Here is a 20,177-nt window from a genome sequence, read left to right on the forward strand (position 1 = left end):
ACTCACCACGCCATGTGGAAACTTATTCGTACGCTTCCAGCGCACGTTAGAACCTGCCATTATGCTGTGTTTGGATATGGGAAACAAATCGATAAAACAAAACTCCGTTACCTCAACTCGATCGAATCTTTCTTAATAGAAAAACTTTAAACAAAATAAAGAAAGAAAAAAGAAAAATTGAACTCACCAAACAGGCCTTGCCCTCGTTCCACACTCGAGACATCTTCTTCATTCATTCGTTGGGATGATAGCTTGCAGCAGGTCTCTCATCAGGTTCGTCTTACAAACAATTTTTCTCACAAAATAAATAACGACGAATTTGGTATCTCGATATCAATGTTAGGATCTGCAATTTCAAAACTCTCGTGTTTGAGCACACACGAGTTATCTTCTGATTTTTTTTCTGTTCATATTGCAACGCACTCTCCTTGCAAAATAAAAAGTTTGGTGTGCTTTTGCTTTGTAGAGTGGACCGAGTTCTCAAGTTTACCAATACATATCTTGCCTCAAATTCAAGGCCTACACGTTATTACTTGCAGGTTCCCGGCTTCTACTCCCGTGATTTCTTTGTATACGGTTTTCTAATTTAATCTTCATGTAATCACTGTTTTTCATTTTTTTTTTCTTTAGTAAGTATTCCTAGTGAAATTATAGTAACATTGCGATTAATATATCTATCGATTGGAATTGGGTGACCTGGAGCAAATTTTTTGCTGGACTGAGATGATGTCTCAATGAGTTGTGATTGTATCAAATTTTCTATTGGTAGTCTAAGTTTTGAACTCCTTTTTTCAGCTTAAAGTTATTTCATTTAACAACAGGGCCAGAGTGCTTATCATTGTTTAAGCTGCAATTTTATGACGGGTGGTAGGAAGAAGAAAATATGTCTTGAAGACCATAGCATGAAACAGAAAAAAGTGAATTCTATATGGAGACCAGTTGCCACTAAGGCCAGTGCTTGTGAAGGTTTGTATTTTTTGTCCTGGGACATGCCTATGATTTTTATTATTTCTTTTTGCGTGATGCGACATTTTGGAAAATGTAATACACGGTAGAACTAGTTACTTTTTTTCTTATCTTTATATACATACATACGGTTTAATTCCTCAATCAAAATTAGCATTTTTGTATATTTCATGCTATGCACTTGACAAGCACTCAATGCTATGGGGGTAGTGTGATTTTTGAAAAGCATGTTACTATTACTTCTTAGGAGAAGAGTATGGGTAGGACGGTTATTCATATTATATGATCTGGTTTTTATGAAAGCTTGATAAAGGACGCAATTCTTGAGTCAGATCGTGGCAAAGTTCAGGAAACGGGCTGTAGCACATCTACCACTGTTTCAAATGATCATGTCATGAAGGTAGCTGCTGAAGCTATAGATGATTTTGCTGTATCAGCTACTAGTTCAAGCCAGTTGCAGGATACTGTTGAAAACAGAGTGCTACAAGTAGATTCCTCTGTCTCCTCTGAAAAGCATTCAATTTCTGTGCAGGCAAGATTATAATTTTTCACTTCCTTTCCTTTTACTTTTCTTGAATTGATAGTTCATACTTACGAAGATACAAACCAATATTTGTTCATTGTGTCTGTTACATGCTGGTTATCACCATATATCTTTAGTTGGTTGTTCTTGTTCATTATGTTTAGGTTTCATGCAGTATTGGCTGCTTCATGTACGTTAAAGGTTACTCTAGTGCCAGAATCAGTCAGTTTGTTATTAATTCAACAAAATACGGAAGGAATTCATAAGAAGACTTTCATTAAAGCCTATGTTGCTGATATGTTCTCTCCTTGATGTTATTTGAATCTTGACATAGTTTTAATTGTTTAGTCTTTCATCTCTGTCTTAATTTTGTGTTTGTTCTGCAGGTTGGTGCTTCTCTATTTCGTTTTATTAAAGGAAAAGGGTAAAACCTATATTTTAATTTCTCTTTGGCATAATGGCATTAATAATATTACCTAACCAACTTGAAGTAGATAAATATCAGCTAACGAGAGGCTCAATATGACATTGATAGAAACTGTGAGGGAAAGAATATAAAAATGTAAACTTTAATTGCAATAACAGGCTCCTCCAATGTGAAATAGAAAGAATTACAATTCAAGAACCTATAAGCTTCTCAGATTACGGAATAATCCTACCTTCTCAAGATTGTATAAATTTTGCCTCTTTATTTATATACAGAATATTCTCCCTTGACCCTCCTTCTCTCCCTATTATGATTTCTATTAATAGGTATAACAAACATGGGTGAAAGTGATAAAGAAAAATATTTTTATGATTATGAAGGGATAGGGGAAAATATGCTTTGATAAAATAGGCTGAAAAGAATAGCTATAATGCATGTTATGAATTGTATCAATTTTGACTTGAGATTCATGTTGCCTACACCATGTGGGATACGATTGCCCAAATCTTGTTTCTGTTGTTATTATCAAAGGGAAACGGTAGAAGATTGTTCTTATGACATGTTAATTAAATTAAATGCTTCTTATATACTCGATACTATTTCAGGGGATCCACACAGAAAAGGATAGAAGAGGAGATGGGGGTTAAAATATTAATACCTACTTCAAAAGAAGAGGATTTCATTTGTAAGTTTTGGTTACCTAATCTGCTCTCTATCTTGTGTAGGTCAGATTTGAGATAGTTATCCTTTTATCATGTTTGTGTTTTAACTTTGATATTGTCATTCTTTGAGATATTTAAGTTATAGTTGATTTGACATAACTCTCTTTTATTCAAAAGAATAGAGTGTATTGACATTTGACAATCATAATGATGATAATAGGTCTTTGGTTCAAGTTGTGTTTGTTCACTCTTTCTAAGCAAAAGTCCAATTCCTTTGAAAGGCCAAAACATAAATATGTTTGCAGGAGCATGAGTCTTACATTGGTTGAGTGTGAGATACAGAACTTCTGTTTAAAGTAGAGGCTCCACCCTCCTCTATAGCCTGGGAGGTCCTCTAAATCATGATTACTCTCATAAGAGTGGATAACGGTATTTGATATCTTAACTATTCAATATAAATGTCTATTGCAGCCATTGAAGGCATTTCAATCGATAGTGTGAATTCAGCTTCAGAGAGGATACAGGCTATAATTGATGAGGTCAGTTTGCCTGTCTGGGAAATCTCTCAGATTCAAAAGGCCTTTGATTATATTTATCTCATTTTTGCTTTTTGTTTCCTGTGTTTACTTTGCAGTCACATACTAGACTAATATTATCGTGTTTTCTTGTTTTTATGACAGAGTGTTAATAGTCGAAATCTTGATTATTCACACTTCATATCCCTTCCACTGGCCATTCATCCTGAGTTAGTTAATAAACTCATCAATTTTCAACACTCAATTTTGGGAAATGTTTCTGACAAGGATGAGAGCACTGATACTGATTCAAATGAAGAGGAGGGCACTACTGAGACCAAAGGTGTGGATCAACTGCCAAAGGAAAATGCTGGTGTTGGAGTTGAACTTAAAGTTGATGATAACAGTGAATCAGTTAAAGTTAATCTTACCGAGATACCCCTTGTCAGTTACAAACCTAAAGCATCCAAGTCTTCTGCTTCATCTGGTATCAAAACTATCTGGTTTCCTTTGTTTAAGATATTTATAGCTTAGGGAATTTGAATCAACAGTGAAATTATATCCATTTCACGTGTTTTGTTATATTTACTGTTCACCATCAATTTCCACTTGTGGAGCTTGTTACCTGAATTCTTGTTAAATTATATATGGCGTCATGGCTACCTCCCCGAACCCTAAAACATGTCCATATTACCTAGTAACCAGTTGTTGTCATGGTTAATAAATTTACTTTGTCATGTAAAAACTCAACAGGGATTACATGTTTATGCTAAATAACAACTTTTCTGTTATGTTGTACTTGCAGATCTGGGTATTGACAAATCTATATTCATCAAGCCTAAAACATTTCACCTTACAGTACTCATGCTTAAGCTATGGAACAAAGAACGAATTAAGACTGCCTCTGAGGTCCTGCAGGTAAGTTTTGTTAAATTCATCATAATAATATATTATAAGAATTAGATTTTTTTCATTTATGTTTTTGAAGCTGTGTAGAGTATCTCCTCGAAAGTTCTGGAAACCTTGGATAATCGGCCACTCTCTATAAGATTAAAGGGACTGGTATGCATCTACTTTAAGCACCATTTTACTGATATTATTCATATGAAATGCTGCTTATCTGACAAGATATAGAATGATATTCCTACTAGTACATTCACTAAATTTAGAGAATGAAGTAATCGAGCAATATACAAGTTAAAAAGATTGATATGTAGTTTTTTATTTCCCTTTGAAAGCTTGCGTGTAAACATTTAGGCTTCACTGAAAGATTTCCTACTGTGTGTGCTAGAAACTTTTACCAATCAAATTGATCTCTTTGTGATTTTGTTTGATATCTTTGACGAGAGAAACTTATGTTTACACTTGTAGGAATGCATGAAAGGTTCTTTGGCAAAAGCCCGTGTTCTATATGCTCCTGTGGAAGAAATTGGCAGTGAGGGCCGTCTTTTACGTGCTTGTCGTATCCATATGTGGATTGTTCTTTTTGATTATATTTGGGCGGGGGTGGAGTTTAGTTAAGGATTCATTTTTAGTTTTATGAAGTTCATATAATCATGGATCAGTGTTTGGTTCCTGATTTTGATTATATATTGTTCTCAAAGAATTGTCTTTTCCTAAGCTTTTTTAGAAGTCATTATTGATGCATATGTCGAAGCTGGACTCGTCTTAGAGAGTGATGCTAAAGATAAACTGAAGGTAAACTAAATTTATCTGATTCATATCTGTTGCTTTTGGATAAATTATAAAGAAGTGTTTGTTTTAACTTACCTTCAATTAAATTACTTTAGTAAAGGCCATTTTTACTGTACTAATCTACTGTAAATTATCAGTTTTTTATGATATATTTTATTTTTCCATCGCAGAATGTATCAGATTTTTCTTAATATGTTGTCAGCTCATGTTTTCGCATAAATCATCCAAGCATTTTTATATCAGGGACAAATTCCCATGCCGAAGGCTATTATTTGTACATTATTTTTATCCAAATGATAATCCCTTGTTGTATTAATCCAAAAGTAAATGTTTTGTAACTGTATTAACTGTAATATGACAGTTATACAGTGCTCTAGCTTTCATATAAATACTTGTAATGCTTTGATTCTTTGATGAGAAATTCTCTGTTTCTCTCAATTCTCTACTAGTGTTGTGCCTTGCCTAAATGTGTGAATGTGTTCTGTCTTAATCCATCATCTATCTTGACCCAACCCTTTCCAGCATTAAATAGTTAAAGTTTGGATATACTTTTTTTTTTCAATACCCTGCTAGGAAACCTTAACACCAAACAATTTTGATAGTTTTCAGTGATCATCTAGATTTTTCTCCTGTTTTGCAGCTACACGCCACTGTGATGAACGCAAGGCATAGGAAAAGGTGGTACTCCCCCCCACCCATTTTTTCTGCTCGACAATTTTCTTTGTAAAAGTTTTGGTGATTTCTCAGTAAGCTGATATGTGCTGCTTATGTTCAGGAATAAGCGGAAAAGAAAGGTTGATTCTTTTGATGCAAGAGGCATATTAGAGCAGTATGGATCGGAGGACTGGGGGCAGTATCTTATTCATGAAGCTCATCTTTCGCAGAGATTTTCTTTCGACGAAAATGGATACTATCATTGTTGTGCTTCAATTCCTTTTCCTGGAAATACGCTGGTAGAATGATTGATGTTTTGTTCATTATTACCCCACTATCTTTTATGTGGAATAAGGATTTAAGTGGTAGCTTCATGCAATATATTAAACTTTCTACCAGTTGAAGAAAACGTCTGGGGCTTAGACCAATTTTCAGTGTTAGGGTTTGTTATTAGATGACAGAGTAGTGAAGGTTAGTATTTTTTTAATGGACAGGATTGCCGGTGTCAAAATACTATTTCAGATTAATCATGTTAGAAATTAAGTCAGGTTAGTAATTGTTTTTGTCAATGATAGAATTTGTATGTATCCAAGAATCTTGGATTACGAAATTTGTCAACGATATATATATATATATATATATATATATATATATATATATATTATCTTTTTTATTTATTTTTTTTTGACAGCGGAAGTCCAAAATTTTTATTAAAAGTCGACATCTGAAAATAATAATTTTAGAGTGCGATATGTGATACTATGTAAAAAATCTTAGAAGTATTGGAAGAAACTCTTTTACTTTTGAGGATTTTTCATTAAGTTTAACTTATCACATTGAAAGTATATTGTCAATTTTATGGTGATTTTAACTTTTAATGTAATTATCATAAAAAGTAACAACTTATTTTATATCATAAAAAGTAACAACTTATTTTATATAGTAAATCGTAATTAGATAATCGAACAATTTTTCTATTGATAATACACAGAATTTTCATATTGTAACTAACAAAATGTGTAAAAGAAAAAAATGTGCTACTTTATTCAATTAAAACAGAGGACAGAAAAACTAGTAAAATGAGCCAAACAATTTGAATCTAGATTAATGATGACATAATCCTAATTAACCAAACCATTTACAAAAAGTGGTTTCAGCAAGAAAAAAAAAGAGAGGGACCAAAAAGTCTTAAAGACTATACTTGATTTAGGTCCAATTTGCCGACCACAGTTTTTATAATCACGGAGCATTATTTCACATATTAACACCCAAACATTTGTTTATTTTACAAATTTAGTACACTCCATAACTTTTGTTATGGGAAAACTCGATATAAAGAAACTTACTTCAGCTAAAACTTCTTGCTAATAATAATTAATAAGTATAATACAATTTCTCTTCTCTTCAAATCTCCAAGGATTTATACAAAATATTTTCTCCGGATAACGATACAAGAAAAAATCCATCGGGAATTTAAGTAAACAATGGTAGAATGAAAAAATGCCTTCCTTTTTATAACGACAATAATATTTTTACATTTAAATTTTGATAAATATTTTTAAAATCTGAGATAATATTTTTTAAGTAATTTTGAAATAAAAAAAAACGAGAAAATAAAAAATAAAAAAATAATTTAAAAAATATCAATTCACATAGTGAAAGAAAATTATCTAGATTTACTTGTTAAAAAAATATTTTTCCTTTTATAAGGATTTCAAAAAACATTGCTTGAGTGGCAATACTATCTTGCAACTTCAAAGTTTGATGTCAAGGTGCACCATGATTTGTTCTCCAACTCCTTTATCCAAGAAAGGTGCAATAAAGAAATAAGATTAGTTTGAAAAAATTATAAAGGGAAGACTCGGTGAATTCAATTATCTAACAGGTATCGTTTGAAGATAGAAGAAAAAGTGTAGTGTGCATTTGTACGGAGAGTTCTACTCCATTTTCCGCGTGGGTCCAATTTGTTGGTGACTTCAAAGAAAGAAAAGAAGAAATTGAAGTCATCAAAGATGCTACTTTCCGTAGTTTACACTCGAGACATTGTCATCCATTCTTTGATTATAGCTCGCGCAAGGTCTCTCACCAGGTTCGTCTAACAAACACTTTTTCTAACAAAATAAACAACTACGAAATTGGTATCTCGATATCATTGTTAGGATCTGCACTTTTCAAAACTCTTGTGTTTGACTACACACTTCAAGTTATCTTCTGATTCTTTTCTATTCATTTTGCAACGCACTCTCCTTGCAAAATTAAAAGTTTGATGTACTTTTTGCTTTGTAGAGTGGAACGAGTTCTCAAGTTCACCAATACATATCTTGCCTCAAATTCGAGCCTACACGTTATTACTTACAGGTTCCCAGCTTCTACTCCCGTGATTTCTTTATATACTGTTTTCTAATTTAATCCTTGTGTATTCGCTGTTTCTCTTCTTCTTCTTTTTTTCTTTAGCAAGTATTCCTAGTGAAATTATAGTAAACTTGCGATTAATATACCTATTGATTGGGATTGGGTGACCATGAGCAAATTTTGCTGGACTCACTTTTACCCTCTCAAAGAATTGTTTTACACGGGTTATGTGGCGTCTACTTATACATGCAATACTGTACTGGACTGGACTGGACTGAGATGATGTCTCAATAAGTTTTGATTGTATCAAATGTTCTATTTCTATTTGTAGTCTAAGAGTTTTGAACTCCTTTTTCAACTTAAAGTTATTTCATTTAACAATAGGGTCAGAGTGCTTATAATTGTTTAACCTGCAATTTTTGACAGGTGGTTGGAAGACGAAAATATGTCTTGAAGGCCATAGCATGAAACAGAAAAAAATTAATTCTATCTGGAGACCAGTTGTCACCAAGGCCAGTGCTTCTGAAGGTTTGTCTTTTTTGTCCTAGGACATGCCTCTGTTCAACTTCCGGTTGTACCAACTACCAACAATTTTGCATTACGCTTATGATTTTTATTATTTCTTTTTTGCATTATGCGACATTTTGGAAAATGTAATACACGGAAGACCAAGTTACCTTTTTCTTATCTTTATATACACACGGTCTAGTTTCTAATTCAAAATTAGTATTTTTGTACATTTCATTTTATGTACTTGACAAGCACTCAATGCTATGGGGTAGTGGGATTTTCGAAAGCTTGATACTTATTACTTCTTAGGAGGAGAGTCTGGGTAGGACGGTTATTCATATTAAATGATCTGGTTTTTAAGAAGGCTTGATAAAGGATGCAATTCTTGAGTCAGATACCGGCAAAGTTCAGGAAATGGGTTGTGGCACATCTACCACTATTTCAAATGATAATGTCATGAAGGTAGCTGCTGAAGCTATAGATGAAATGGATGAATCAGCTACTAGTTCAAGCCAGTTGCAGGATAATATTGAAAACAGATTGCTGCAAGGAGATTCATCTGTCTCCTCTAAAAAGCATTCAATTTCTGTGCAGGCAAGATTATAAATTTTCACTTCCTTTTACTTTTCTTGAATTGATAGTTCATATTTGCCAAGATACAAAGCAATATTTGTTCATTTCATCTGTTAGATGCTGGTTATCACCATATATCTTTTGTTGGTTCTTGTTCATTATGTTTAGGTTTCATGTAGTGTTGGCCGTTTCATGTACGTTAAAGGTTACTATAATACTGGAATTAGTCAGTTTGTTAAATAGTAGGACTTCAACAGAATACAGAAGGAATTCATACGAAGACTTTCATTAAAGCCTATGTTGCTGATATGTTCTCTCCAAGATTTTATTTTAATCTTACGATAATTTTTATTGTTTGCTATTTTTCTTCTCATTTTTTGTCACTATTTTACTGTGAAAAGTAATTTTCTCATTTGTTGCTTTTTCAGAAAATTTCATTCGAATTATCTTTCTTGGTCCTTGGTTTTGGTCTCTGGTTTGTCTTGTTTTAAAAGAAAGAGATACACTTTCCTTCGATTCTCTTTTCTGATTATGTATTGGACAGTCAAAAGCTTTAGTCTTTCATCTCTGTTTTAATTTTGTATTTGTTCTGCAGGTTGGTGCTTCTCTATTTCCTTTTATCAAAGGAAGATGGTAAGAACTATATTTTAATTTCTCTTTGGCATAGTGGCATTAATAACAACATTACTTAACCAACTTGAAGAAGATAAATTTCAGATAAAGAGATGCTCAATATGACATTGATAGAAACTGCAAGGTAAAGAATCTGAAAATGTAAACTTTAATTGCAATAACAGGCTCCTCCAAAGTGAAGTAGAAAGAATTACAATCCAAGAACGTATAAGCTTCCCAGATTATGGAATAATCGTACCCCCTCAAGATTGTGTAAATCTTGCTTCTCTATTTTATAAAATTCCTCAATACACTCTCTGATTCCCTCTACCTTGATTTGTATACAGAGTATTCCCCCCTTAACCCTCCTTTTCTTCCTATTATAATTATTTCTAATAATAGGTATAACAAACATGGGTGAAAGTGATAATTTTTTTTTATGATTGTGAAGGGATAGGGGAAAATATGCTTTGATAAAATAGGATGAAAAGAATAGGTATATGCATGTTAGGAATTGTATCAATTTTGACTTGAGATTCATGTTGCCTACACCATGTGGGATACGATTGCCCAAATCTTGTTGCTGTTGTTATTATCAAAGGGAAACGGTAGAAGATTGTTCTTATGACAAGTTAATTAAATTAAATGCTTATTATATACTTGATACTATTTCAGGGGATCCACACAGAAAAGGATAGAAGAGGAGATGGGGGTTAAAATAATAATACCTAGTTCAAAAGAAGAGGATTTCATTTGTAAGTTTTGGTTACCTAATCTGCTCTCTATCTTGTGTAGGTCAGCTTTGAGATAGTTATCCTTTTATCATGTTTGTGTTTTAACTTTGATTGTTGTCATTCTTTGAGATATTCAAGTTATAGTTGATTTGACATAATTCTCTCTTATACAAAAGAATAGAGTGTATTGACATTTCACAATCATAATGATGTTAATAGGTCTTTGGTTCAGGTTGTGTTTGTTCACTCTTTCTAAGCAAAAGTTCATTTCCTTTGAGAGGCCAAAACATAATTATGTTTGACAGGAGCTTGAGTCTTACATTGGTTGAGTGTGAGATACAGAACTTTTGTTTAAAGTAGAGGCTCCATCCTCCTCTTTAGCCTGGGAGCTCCTTTAAATCATGATTACTCACGTAAGAGTGGATAACGGAATTTGATATCTTAACTATTGAATATAAATTTCTATTGCAGCCATTGAAGGCATTTCAATCGACAGTGTGAATTCAGCTTCAGAGAGGATACAGGCTATAATTGATGAGGTCAATTTGCCTGTCTGGGCAATCTCTCAGATTCAAAAGATCTTTGATTATATTTATCTCATTTTTGGTATTTCTTTCCTGTACTTACTTTGCAGTCACATACTAGACTAATATTCTCTTGTTTTCTTGTTTTTATAACAGACTGTTAATAGTCGAAATCTTGATTATTCACACTTCATATCCCTTCCACTGGCAATTCATCCTGAGTTAGTTAATAAACTCATCAATTTTCAACACTCAATTTTGGGAACTGTTTCTCTCAAGAATGAGGGCACTGATCCTGATTCCAATGAAGAGGGGGGTACAACTGACACCAAAGGTGTGGATCATATGCCAAAGGAAAATGCTGGTGTTGCAGTTGAACATAAAGTTGATGATAAGAGTGAATCAGTTAAAGTTAATCTCACTGACATACCCCTTGTCAGTTACACACCTAAAGCATTCAAGTCTTCTGCTTCATCTGGTATTAAAACAATCTGGTTTCCTTTGTTTAAGATATTTATAGCTTAGGGAATTTGAATCAACAGTGAAATTATATCCATTTCACGTGTTTTGTTATGTTACTGTTCACCATCATTTTTCACTTGTGGAGCTTGTTCCCTGAATTCTTGTTAAATTATGTATGGTGTCATGGCTATTTCCCCGAACCCTAAAACATGTCCATATTACCTAGTAACCTGTTGTTTTCAGGGTTAATAAATTTACTTTTTCATGTAAAAACTCAGCAGGGATCACATGTTTATGCTAAATAATAGGTTTTCTGTTATATTGCAGTTGCAGGTCTGGGTATTGACAAATCTATATTCATCAACCCTAAAACATTTCACCTTACAGTACTCATGCTTAAGCTATGGAACAAAGAACGAGTCAAGACAGCATTTCAGGTCCTGCAGGCAAGTTTTGTTAAATTCATCATAATAACATATTATAAGAGTTAGATTTTTTTCATTTATGTTTTTGAAGCTGTGTAGAATATCTCCTCGAAAGTTATGGAAACCTTGGATAATCGGCCACTCTCTATAAGATTGAAGGGACTGGTATGCATCTACTTTAAGCACCATTTTAAAGATGTTATTCATATGAAGTGCTGCTTATCTGTTGACAAGATACAGAATGAAATTCCTTCTAGTCTATTTACTAAATCTATAGAATAAAGCAATGGAATGGAACAATATACAAGTTAAAAAGATTGATATGTAGTTTTTTGTTTCCCTTTGAAATCTTGCATGTAAACTTTTAGGCTTCACTGAGAGATTTCCTACCGTGTCTGCTACAAACTTTTACCATCAAATTGATTCTCTGTGATTTTGTTTGATATCTTTGACGAGAGAAACTTATGTCTACCCTTGTAGGAATGCATGAAAGGTTCTTTGGACAAAGCCCGTGTTCTATATGCTCCTGTGGAAGAAATTGGCAGTGAAGGCCGTCTTTTACGTGCTTGTCGTATCCATATTTGTTATGTTTTTTGGGCGGTGGTGGAGTTTGATTGAGGATGCGTTTTTAGTATTATAAAGCTCGTATAATTATGGATCAGTGTTTCACTCCTGATTTTGAGTATACATTGTTCTCAAAGAATTGTCTTTTCCTAAGCTTTTTTAGAAGTCATTATTGATGCGTATATTGAAGCTGGACTCGTCTTAGAGAGTGATGCTAAACATAAACTGAAGGTAAACTAAATTTATTGATTCATATCTCTGTTGCTTTTGGATAAATTATAAAGAAGTGTTTGTTTTAACTTACCTTCAATTAAATTACTTTATTAAAGGCCCTTTTTACTTTAATAATCTACTATTTATTATGTCAGTTTTATAATATATTTTATTTTTCTATCTTAGGATGTGTTTAAGTTCAATCTTTCTGCTGAGTTTTTTTGTGCTATCCTCTGTTAAATATTAAAAACACTGTTTTTATACTTTAAAAATAATTTTAATATATTAGTACTATTTGTGCATTATTTTTAGCCGAATAATACCTTTCCAGCATTAAATTATTAGTTTGGAAACACTTTTTTTTTTCAAGGTCGTGCCAGGAAACCTTAACACCAACCTCCATTTGTGATAGTTTTCAGTGATCCTCTACGTTTTTCTCCTTTTTTGCAGCTACACGCCACTGTGATGAACGTAAGGCATAGGAAAAGGTGCTACTCCAACCCCACAGAACCCAACAGATCTCCCTCCCCCCTCAATCTCATTTGTAAAAAATTTGGTGATTTTTCAGTAAGCTAATATGTCATATGTGCTGCTTGTGTTCAGTGATACGTGGAAAAGTAAGACGTTGAGAAGAAAATTTGATTCTTTTGATGCACGAGGCATATTCAAGCAGTATGGATCAGAGGACTGGGGGCAGTATCTTATTCATGAAGCTCATCTTTCGCAGAGATTTTCTTTCGACGAAAATGGATACTATCATTGTTGTGCTTCCATTCCTTTTCCTTGAAATATGCAGGTAGAATGATTGATGTTTTGTTCATTATCACCCCACCCCACTATCTTTTCTGTGCTAGCTTCATCAAGTATATTGAACATCATTATAAAACTCAGCATTATCACTTATATTTGTATTATGTTGCATTTTGAGACCTTTATCTTGTATGTAAACAGATAATATGAGACAATTATATACTTCTTAATCATTTATAATACTGATTTTTCCTCTATTATCAAAAAACTTTAAAAATAGGAGATCTGAGTATGAAATTAAATGATCGATGCCACTTTCAAAGCCATTAAATGTGCCGATCCAATATTAGTCGTCGATTGGCAGGGAATCCTGTATTCCATACAAAATGAAATATGGCAATGCGAGTGAGAACTCCAAATTTATCATCATCTTTGGTTCAATTTTGAATTCATTAATTGAACTTAGGCAAAAGGGAAACAAAACTATATTAATGAAGATTATGTTATTAACTAATCAACTATCAATGCTAAAATACTGCTTATTTTGTAGCTCCATGCATGAAGCTATCTAATATGAACAGTTGGCAGATAAAGATTCATTTGACAGAATTATTGTCTTAATAGTAACAAAATACCCGTTAAGAAGTGATTAAATTAAAAATAGGTTTAATTAGTCAGATGATATTCACTCTCATTTAGATGTGTCAATCTCGTATCCACTTTTAAAAAGATGTCAATTGAGTCTCAACTTTTGAAAGATACCTCAAATAGGTCTTTTTCAACAAAGAAATATTAACACTGTTAACGGTATTGATATTTATAGTGACTTATAAAATTAAGTATTTATATTTATATTAAAATTTAGCAGTAGAAGTCATGAATTAAGTTAACGGCTTTAGTATTTTTTGTCTGAAAGAGAGTTGATTAAGATATTTTTTTAAAAGTTGAAACTAAATTGACACATTTTTAAAAGTGGGTACCAAATTAACACATTTGAACAAAAGTGAGTACCATCGACTAATTAAATCCTAAAAATATTAAGCACTTATGTCATAACTGTGCTTGAAGTTCCATAAAATTATTAAGCACTTTTTTTCACTAAATGAACATTCATTTTTTTTTTCTTGGATAAAAATAAGAAAAATTGAAAGTGGGGTTTGCCAGCTATAACTAACTGTAAAGTAGCTTAGAGAAGTTGTTTGATTAGCAATTGTGGCTTATATGAATGAATCTTTCTGGAAATTAATCAGTATAGGAAGAAGGGTTCTTATCTAATTGTTTTTTTTGGTGCTTAGAAATGAGCAATTTTAAGCTTTATTTAAAACAAGTAACGAAAGCTTCATAGCTAACTACCAGACATTTCATGTTCCAGTTTGGCATATGCTAGGAGAGGACAAAATCACCATGCTGGATAATGGATCGATATTCAAAACCATTATTTTTTTTTTCATTTTCATATCTTTTCAAGTCTCTCTTCATACATTCATTATTATTATTATTTTTAAATTCCAGCATCACATTGTATTTTAATTTTCTCCATAAATGGATGTGAAACAATTTTAGTGCACGAAGTGTCTAATTCTGAGCCTAGTCTAAAGGAGGATGATCTTGTTCTTTTCTTTTTTCCTTTCTTTTTTTCAAAATAAATTAAGCATGTGTTATGTCTAATTAAAATGATGGACCTGTAAAGTGTCCATTTTAGTCAATGATGTTTTAGGGAAAAAATGATGTGAATAGTTGAAAAAGGTGAAAAAAAGTTATAACGGACACTTTCCACCCAACTTTACTTTCGAGGATTTTTCGTTAAGTTTAATTTTTCACATTCACAGACTAATCATATTGTCAATTTTATGGTGATTTTAACTTTTAATGTAATTATCATAAAAAATAACAACTTATTTTACAAAATTAATTGTAGTCAGATAACCACACGATTTTTTCATTGATAATATACAGAGAATTTTCATATTGTAATTAACAAAAGGTGTAAAAAAAATGATATTTTTTTCAATTAAAATAGAGGACAGAAAAACTAGTAAAATGAGACAAACAATTTGAATCTAGATTAATGATGACATAATCATAATTAACCAAACTATTTACAGAGAGTGGTTTCAGCATTATAAAAAGAGACGGGCCAAAATGTCATAAAGACTCTGCTTGATTTAGCTTTACTTTGCTGACCATATTTTTCATAATCAAGGATCTGACGTATTAACATCCAAACATTTTCAGATAAAATCGACAATAGGTAAAAGATGAATATTGTAAATGAATATTTGTTTGTAACATGTATGAGTATTTTTTATATCTGAATGTTAACACAGAGATACAGATATGATAGTACCTATAACTTGTGGATATCCATATCTGTTATACTCTAATTTAAATTAAAAAAATTAAAAATATGATTAAAATATTAATGCACTAATTTTTAATAAGTTATATTTTATCAATTAGTTTTACAAAATCTATTTCTTTGTAACATGTTATTTAAGAGAAATTATTTGAACTTTGTTTAAAATTTATAAATATTATGTATTGCATTTTGTTTAGATTTATAGTTAGGATATATTATTAAATATTTTAATTTGTTTTATAAATATTCACAGATACATATAAATATTAAAAATATGCAGATATTCGCATAACAGATATTCACACGAATATGAGACGATAAGAGACAAAAATATTTATTGTAGAGTATACAGAAGTGAGTATCCATACTCTAGTATCCGGTTGACATTCCTAATTTTGAATATTGTTGGTTTTACCCGGTATAATGTTATTTTGATCCTCAACATATTTTTATACACACTTTATATAAATTTTTATATATATATATATATATATATATATATATATATTAATTTCTTTTTCTAAATACAAGAATTAATTTGTGAAAATGATGTTAAAAGAAAAACATTTTTCTTTGATGGTGGTGTTTGTGGCCCAATATTTATTCATGTCCTCCACTTCTCTTCACTTCATTTTGTTCTGTGATTATTTGCTTCACATTACATTGTAGTTGTCCCTACCAAACACCACCTCTCTCTCCGCACTACCCACATGAACCAATCATTCATCACCTTCTCGACATTTCTAATAAATCGCCTTTCACGCCATTGACAGCTAAGCTTCCCACAAAAAGAAACTCCTTCAATATGCATTCAATCTCTCACTCAGATTACTTCTATTTAACTTTCACTCCCCTGTCATATTCAAATATACAAAAACAAAAAAAGTTTAGAATAAGAGATTTTTCACAAAAAGTGATTAACCAAGTTTCTTAACTAAGATTAATGATACACAAACGGACCAATAATAACATTGGTGTCATGAACTTATTCAATAAGCTTTATACTGTTCTTGACAATTTCTGCTATTTATATTGCTTCTGATATGGAAGCCTTTTGTGCCATATTTCTAACTCCCAACTGCACCTTCTTATCTTATACACTCTTCTTCTCTGAGCTTCTCAGAAAAATTTCTGAAGATGGCTGGCATAGCATTCGGACGCTTCGATGATTCTTTCAGTTTTGCCTCCATCAAGGCCTACATTGCCGAGTTCATCTCAACCCTTCTCTTTGTTTTTGCTGGTGTTGGTTCAGCCATAGCCTATGGTTAGTTTTGAATTATGTACATATACATGCATAAGTTTTGACCTAAAAAATTGTTGTGCTTCCTTAATTTTTCAACTTGAATAATGTGCGAAATCTTTTGCAGCAAAGTTGACATCAGATGCAGCTCTTGATCCTGCTGGGTTGGTGGCTGTTGCCATTTGCCATGGTTTTGCTCTCTTCGTTGCTGTTTCCGTTGGAGCCAACATTTCCGGTGGCCATGTTAACCCTGCTGTGACCTTTGGGTTGGCTCTTGGGGGTCACATCACCATCCTCACTGGTCTCTTCTACTGGATTGCACAGATCCTTGGCTCCATAGTAGCATGCTTTCTCCTCAAGTTTGTCACTGGCTATGTAAGTTCAAACTAATTGTTCATAAACATGGCATAAGTTCATGATATCAGTTACTGAATTCTGATACTGTTGTTAGAAAAAGATAGTAACAGTGTGCATTATATCTGTTGTTGTCAGAGTATTCCTATCCACGGTGTTGCTGCGGGAGTTGGAGCCGGAGAAGGAGTTGTTACTGAGATTATCATCACATTTGGATTAGTGTACACTGTGTATGCCACAGCTGCAGACCCAAAGAAGGGTTCACTGGGTACGATTGCACCCATTGCCATAGGTTTCATCGTTGGTGCAAACATCTTAGCTGCAGGACCATTTTCTGGGGGATCCATGAACCCTGCACGTTCCTTTGGCCCTGCAGTTGTCAGTGGTGACTTTCATGGCAACTGGATCTACTGGGTTGGCCCTCTTGTTGGTGGTGGTTTGGCTGGTCTTATCTACACCTTTGCCTTCATTCCCACCCAGCACCATGCACCTCTCGCCACTGATTTTTGATTCACTGATCAATACCCTTTGTTAATCGCATGGTTTAGTTTCTGTGTAATAAAGGAGGAAAACTCACTCTTGCTTTTTCCTTCTTTTCATCTCAGCTTTTTCTTTTTCATTTCATTTTGGTTTTAATGTAAAGTTGGAGTCATTGTTTTCTTGTACGAATTCATGGTAGTTTTTCTTGAAACACTGTTATTGTTTCTCATTTATATCTTATATTTTTAGTTTTAAACAAGGAGGACTAACTGGTATAGTGTGACATTATATTAGCATCAATCAGTGAGGCAGAAGTTTAGTAAGTGTTTGATAAATGAAAGTGAGCAATGGTAAAGCAGATAGAAAAGAGAAAGATCTTATAGTAATTTGTTGTTGGCTATAATGTACCAGAAAGTGGAACTGAAAGGTTTGTCTTGTAGGCTTTTATTATGCAGGGTAAAAACGCAGTGAAAAATGTAAGATGAAAATGGAAAAAGGGAACTGAAATGATGTGTGCTTAGTGCTGCAAATTTAGGATGGACATGGAAAAAGTGCATATGGGTGTGGGCAATGGTGTGAATGGGGACAAGGAAGTGGGAATTATTACATATAAAAAGGTTAGAATGAAAGGAATCCAAGCAATAGAAGACAGGGAAGTAAGAACAAGTGACACCAATCAGAAACATTTTGGTAGAGGGAGGGCCACAAGCGTCCTTGGATGTAGCAAAAAGTTGGAGTACTGTTAAGTGTTCAAGATTTTCACCATTGAACTACTACGAGATTAAATCATAAGTGTTTGATACGAGAAAGTTATAAGTGTTGGGTTTATATATATTTGTAGTATGACATAGATGTTACACATCATCGACTCTTATACTATAACATTTAAGATATTTGACATCAATTTTAACTCTAAAATTTTAAAATAATAGTGTTATGAATTTTATTTTTATAATATTTAACTTTGTCTATTTTATTTAATATAAAATTTTAACTTAGATCGTAGAAATATATTTTTGAAAGTATGAAAACGAGAATCGGTAAAACTGTAGTGGGAAAGTGAAAAATTTGAAAGACATTTCCAAACAAGCTCTCGTTGACGTCGCGTTACATAAAGTCTTGGTAAAACTCTTTTTGCTCTCGTACATTCCTTTGTAAAGTTTTTGATAATTGTGATAATTAATTATTTTTAATGCTTGTAGTAATTCTTTGTTTGTCTTTTATAATGCATTTTTGTGTTATTTTTATGAAAAAATTAGGATTTAATTTCTTCTTTTTAAGATAGATATCATTAATTTTTTTGTTAAGTAAAAAAGTGGAAGAGTGAAGGAAAATGAAGAATTATCTTCTAAGATTTCTTGTCCAGCTCAAAGATAGGTAGCCCAAAATAACATTTTCCGGCCCAACAACTCAGATATTTGTCCAACAAGATGATCACATATCCATCCAATGAGTGAGAGCATTTATGCTAGTGGTTTGAGGTTTAACATAGATGTGAAGACAAATTAACTAGTAATTTCGATGTTCGTTTGAAGACAATTAAGAGTAAGGAAATGAAATAATTAGTGAAATTTATTAGTTTTTTTATCTTGCGTGTTAGGAAGTCATTTGAATTGATTTATTGATGAAACACAATTTTACCGTGGTTAAAGAGTTAGATCCGACCCCGCTTCAAATGAAATGAATATGTGTGGACGTAAAAGTGAGAGATCCAATCCTATTTCAAATGGAACATATCTATGTGGACGTAAAAGTGAGAGATATGATCGATCCCACATGACATGGAACCGATCTATGTGCTTTAAAGGGAGAGGATTCAATCCCGCATGTGCATATCCAATCCCAAATACATGAACTTTATGTTATCATGGATTCTCCTAGTGGCTCTTTGATGACTCAACTTTGTTTTTCTTTGTTAATTTTTTTTTTTCAATTTTACTGCTTAACAAAAATTAACAAAAACAAATTATTCATACAAATATTAATTATACTACTTATTACATAAAAGGCAAAATTGTAATCTCACCATCTCACCGATACTTTTACTAAAACATATTTTTTAATCTATTATATCAATCATATCTTTTGCAAACTTTCACAAAAATTATTTTTAAATTTATTTACAATCATCTCTAAATCTTTTAAAAAAAACAATACATAATTTAATTTTAAATCCACTCAGATAAATTATAATTCTTGATACAAAAGTAATCTCTGTCTATAAATAAGTTATGCTTGTCTAACGAGAATTTGCTTTTTTTTTCTTTTCTATAATGGTTGAAAAGTTGAGTTTTAGACAAAATGAATAGTTTTTTTATACGGGTACACCTTTTCTATCTATTTGTTATCAAGACGAAAAGAGTACCGTGATTTATTTATTTATTTTTAAATAAAGAGATATGCACAACTGCATAAAGTATAAGATAATCAAGATGATGCTTCAAGAAAACTTTATTAACGTAAAAATGAAATTTATTTTCTTTAAATTTCATGCATTGTGTGATCATTTTGCTTTTTTTATTTTTTTAATTTATTATATAAACACGGTATTAACTTATTTAGTAACAACTCATTAAGATCCGT

At 32.2% G+C, this 20,177-nt stretch overlaps 2 protein-coding genes across 8 annotated transcripts; both read left to right on the plus strand.

The window, feature by feature from the left end:
• The first annotated feature begins 120 nt into the window (after positions 1 to 120).
• LOC114183272 lies at positions 121 to 13,403 on the plus strand. Of its 7 annotated transcripts, none has more exons than XM_028070220.1 (14): positions 121 to 273; positions 467 to 539; positions 822 to 966; positions 1,299 to 1,498; positions 1,876 to 1,913; positions 2,522 to 2,601; positions 3,050 to 3,117; positions 3,259 to 3,580; positions 3,899 to 4,011; positions 4,090 to 4,155; positions 4,465 to 4,555; positions 4,724 to 4,791; positions 5,429 to 5,466; positions 5,564 to 6,037. In XM_028070220.1, the coding sequence occupies exons 1-14, from the start codon at positions 245 to 247 to the stop codon at positions 5,748 to 5,750; spliced, it is 1,518 nt and encodes a 505-aa protein (XP_027926021.1). In that variant the 5' UTR covers positions 121 to 244; the 3' UTR covers positions 5,751 to 6,037. The 7 variants fall into 7 exon arrangements, with proteins under 7 accessions (XP_027926021.1, XP_027926020.1, XP_027926027.1 ...); XM_028070219.1 differs by lacking the exons at positions 2,522 to 2,601; positions 3,050 to 3,117; positions 3,259 to 3,580; ... (4 more) ...; positions 5,429 to 5,466; positions 5,564 to 6,037 and adding exons at positions 10,165 to 10,244; positions 10,695 to 10,762; positions 10,904 to 11,225; ... (4 more) ...; positions 12,862 to 12,899; positions 13,015 to 13,403 and having other exon boundaries at positions 122 to 273; XM_028070222.1 differs by lacking the exons at positions 121 to 273; positions 467 to 539; positions 822 to 966; ... (9 more) ...; positions 5,429 to 5,466; positions 5,564 to 6,037 and adding exons at positions 7,319 to 7,531; positions 7,729 to 7,800; positions 8,221 to 8,322; ... (9 more) ...; positions 12,862 to 12,899; positions 13,015 to 13,403.
• A 3,017-nt stretch (positions 13,404 to 16,420) lies between these two features.
• LOC114183327 (aquaporin TIP2-1) lies at positions 16,421 to 17,827 on the plus strand. The gene is made up of 3 exons (XM_028070303.1): positions 16,421 to 16,784; positions 16,888 to 17,135; positions 17,253 to 17,827. The coding sequence occupies exons 1-3, from the start codon at positions 16,658 to 16,660 to the stop codon at positions 17,622 to 17,624; spliced, it is 747 nt and encodes a 248-aa protein (XP_027926104.1). The 5' UTR covers positions 16,421 to 16,657; the 3' UTR covers positions 17,625 to 17,827.
• Positions 17,828 to 20,177: the final 2,350 nt, after the last annotated feature.

Source organism: Vigna unguiculata, chromosome 5, assembly GCF_004118075.2.
Source record: "Vigna unguiculata cultivar IT97K-499-35 chromosome 5, ASM411807v1, whole genome shotgun sequence".
Lineage (NCBI taxonomy): Eukaryota > Viridiplantae > Streptophyta > Magnoliopsida > Fabales > Fabaceae > Vigna > Vigna unguiculata.

Excerpts from the sequence above, each read along its gene's own strand:
- LOC114183272 (XM_028070219.1), top strand. The coding sequence starts at position 245 with ATGATAGCTTGCAGCAGGTCTCTCATCAG. Across the intron at positions 274-466 it reads TGCAGCAGGTCTCTCATCAG|AGTGGACCGAGTTCTCAAGT; the intron begins GTTCGTCTTACA and ends TTTGCTTTGTAG. Across the intron at positions 11,226-11,536 it reads CAAGTCTTCTGCTTCATCTG|TTGCAGGTCTGGGTATTGAC; the intron begins GTATTAAAACAA and ends GTTATATTGCAG.
- LOC114183327 (XM_028070303.1), top strand. The coding sequence starts at position 16,658 with ATGGCTGGCATAGCATTCGGACGCTTCGATGATTCTTTCAGTTTTGCC. Across the intron at positions 16,785-16,887 it reads TGGTTCAGCCATAGCCTATG|CAAAGTTGACATCAGATGCA; the intron begins GTTAGTTTTGAA and ends AATCTTTTGCAG. Across the intron at positions 17,136-17,252 it reads TCAAGTTTGTCACTGGCTAT|AGTATTCCTATCCACGGTGT; the intron begins GTAAGTTCAAAC and ends TGTTGTTGTCAG.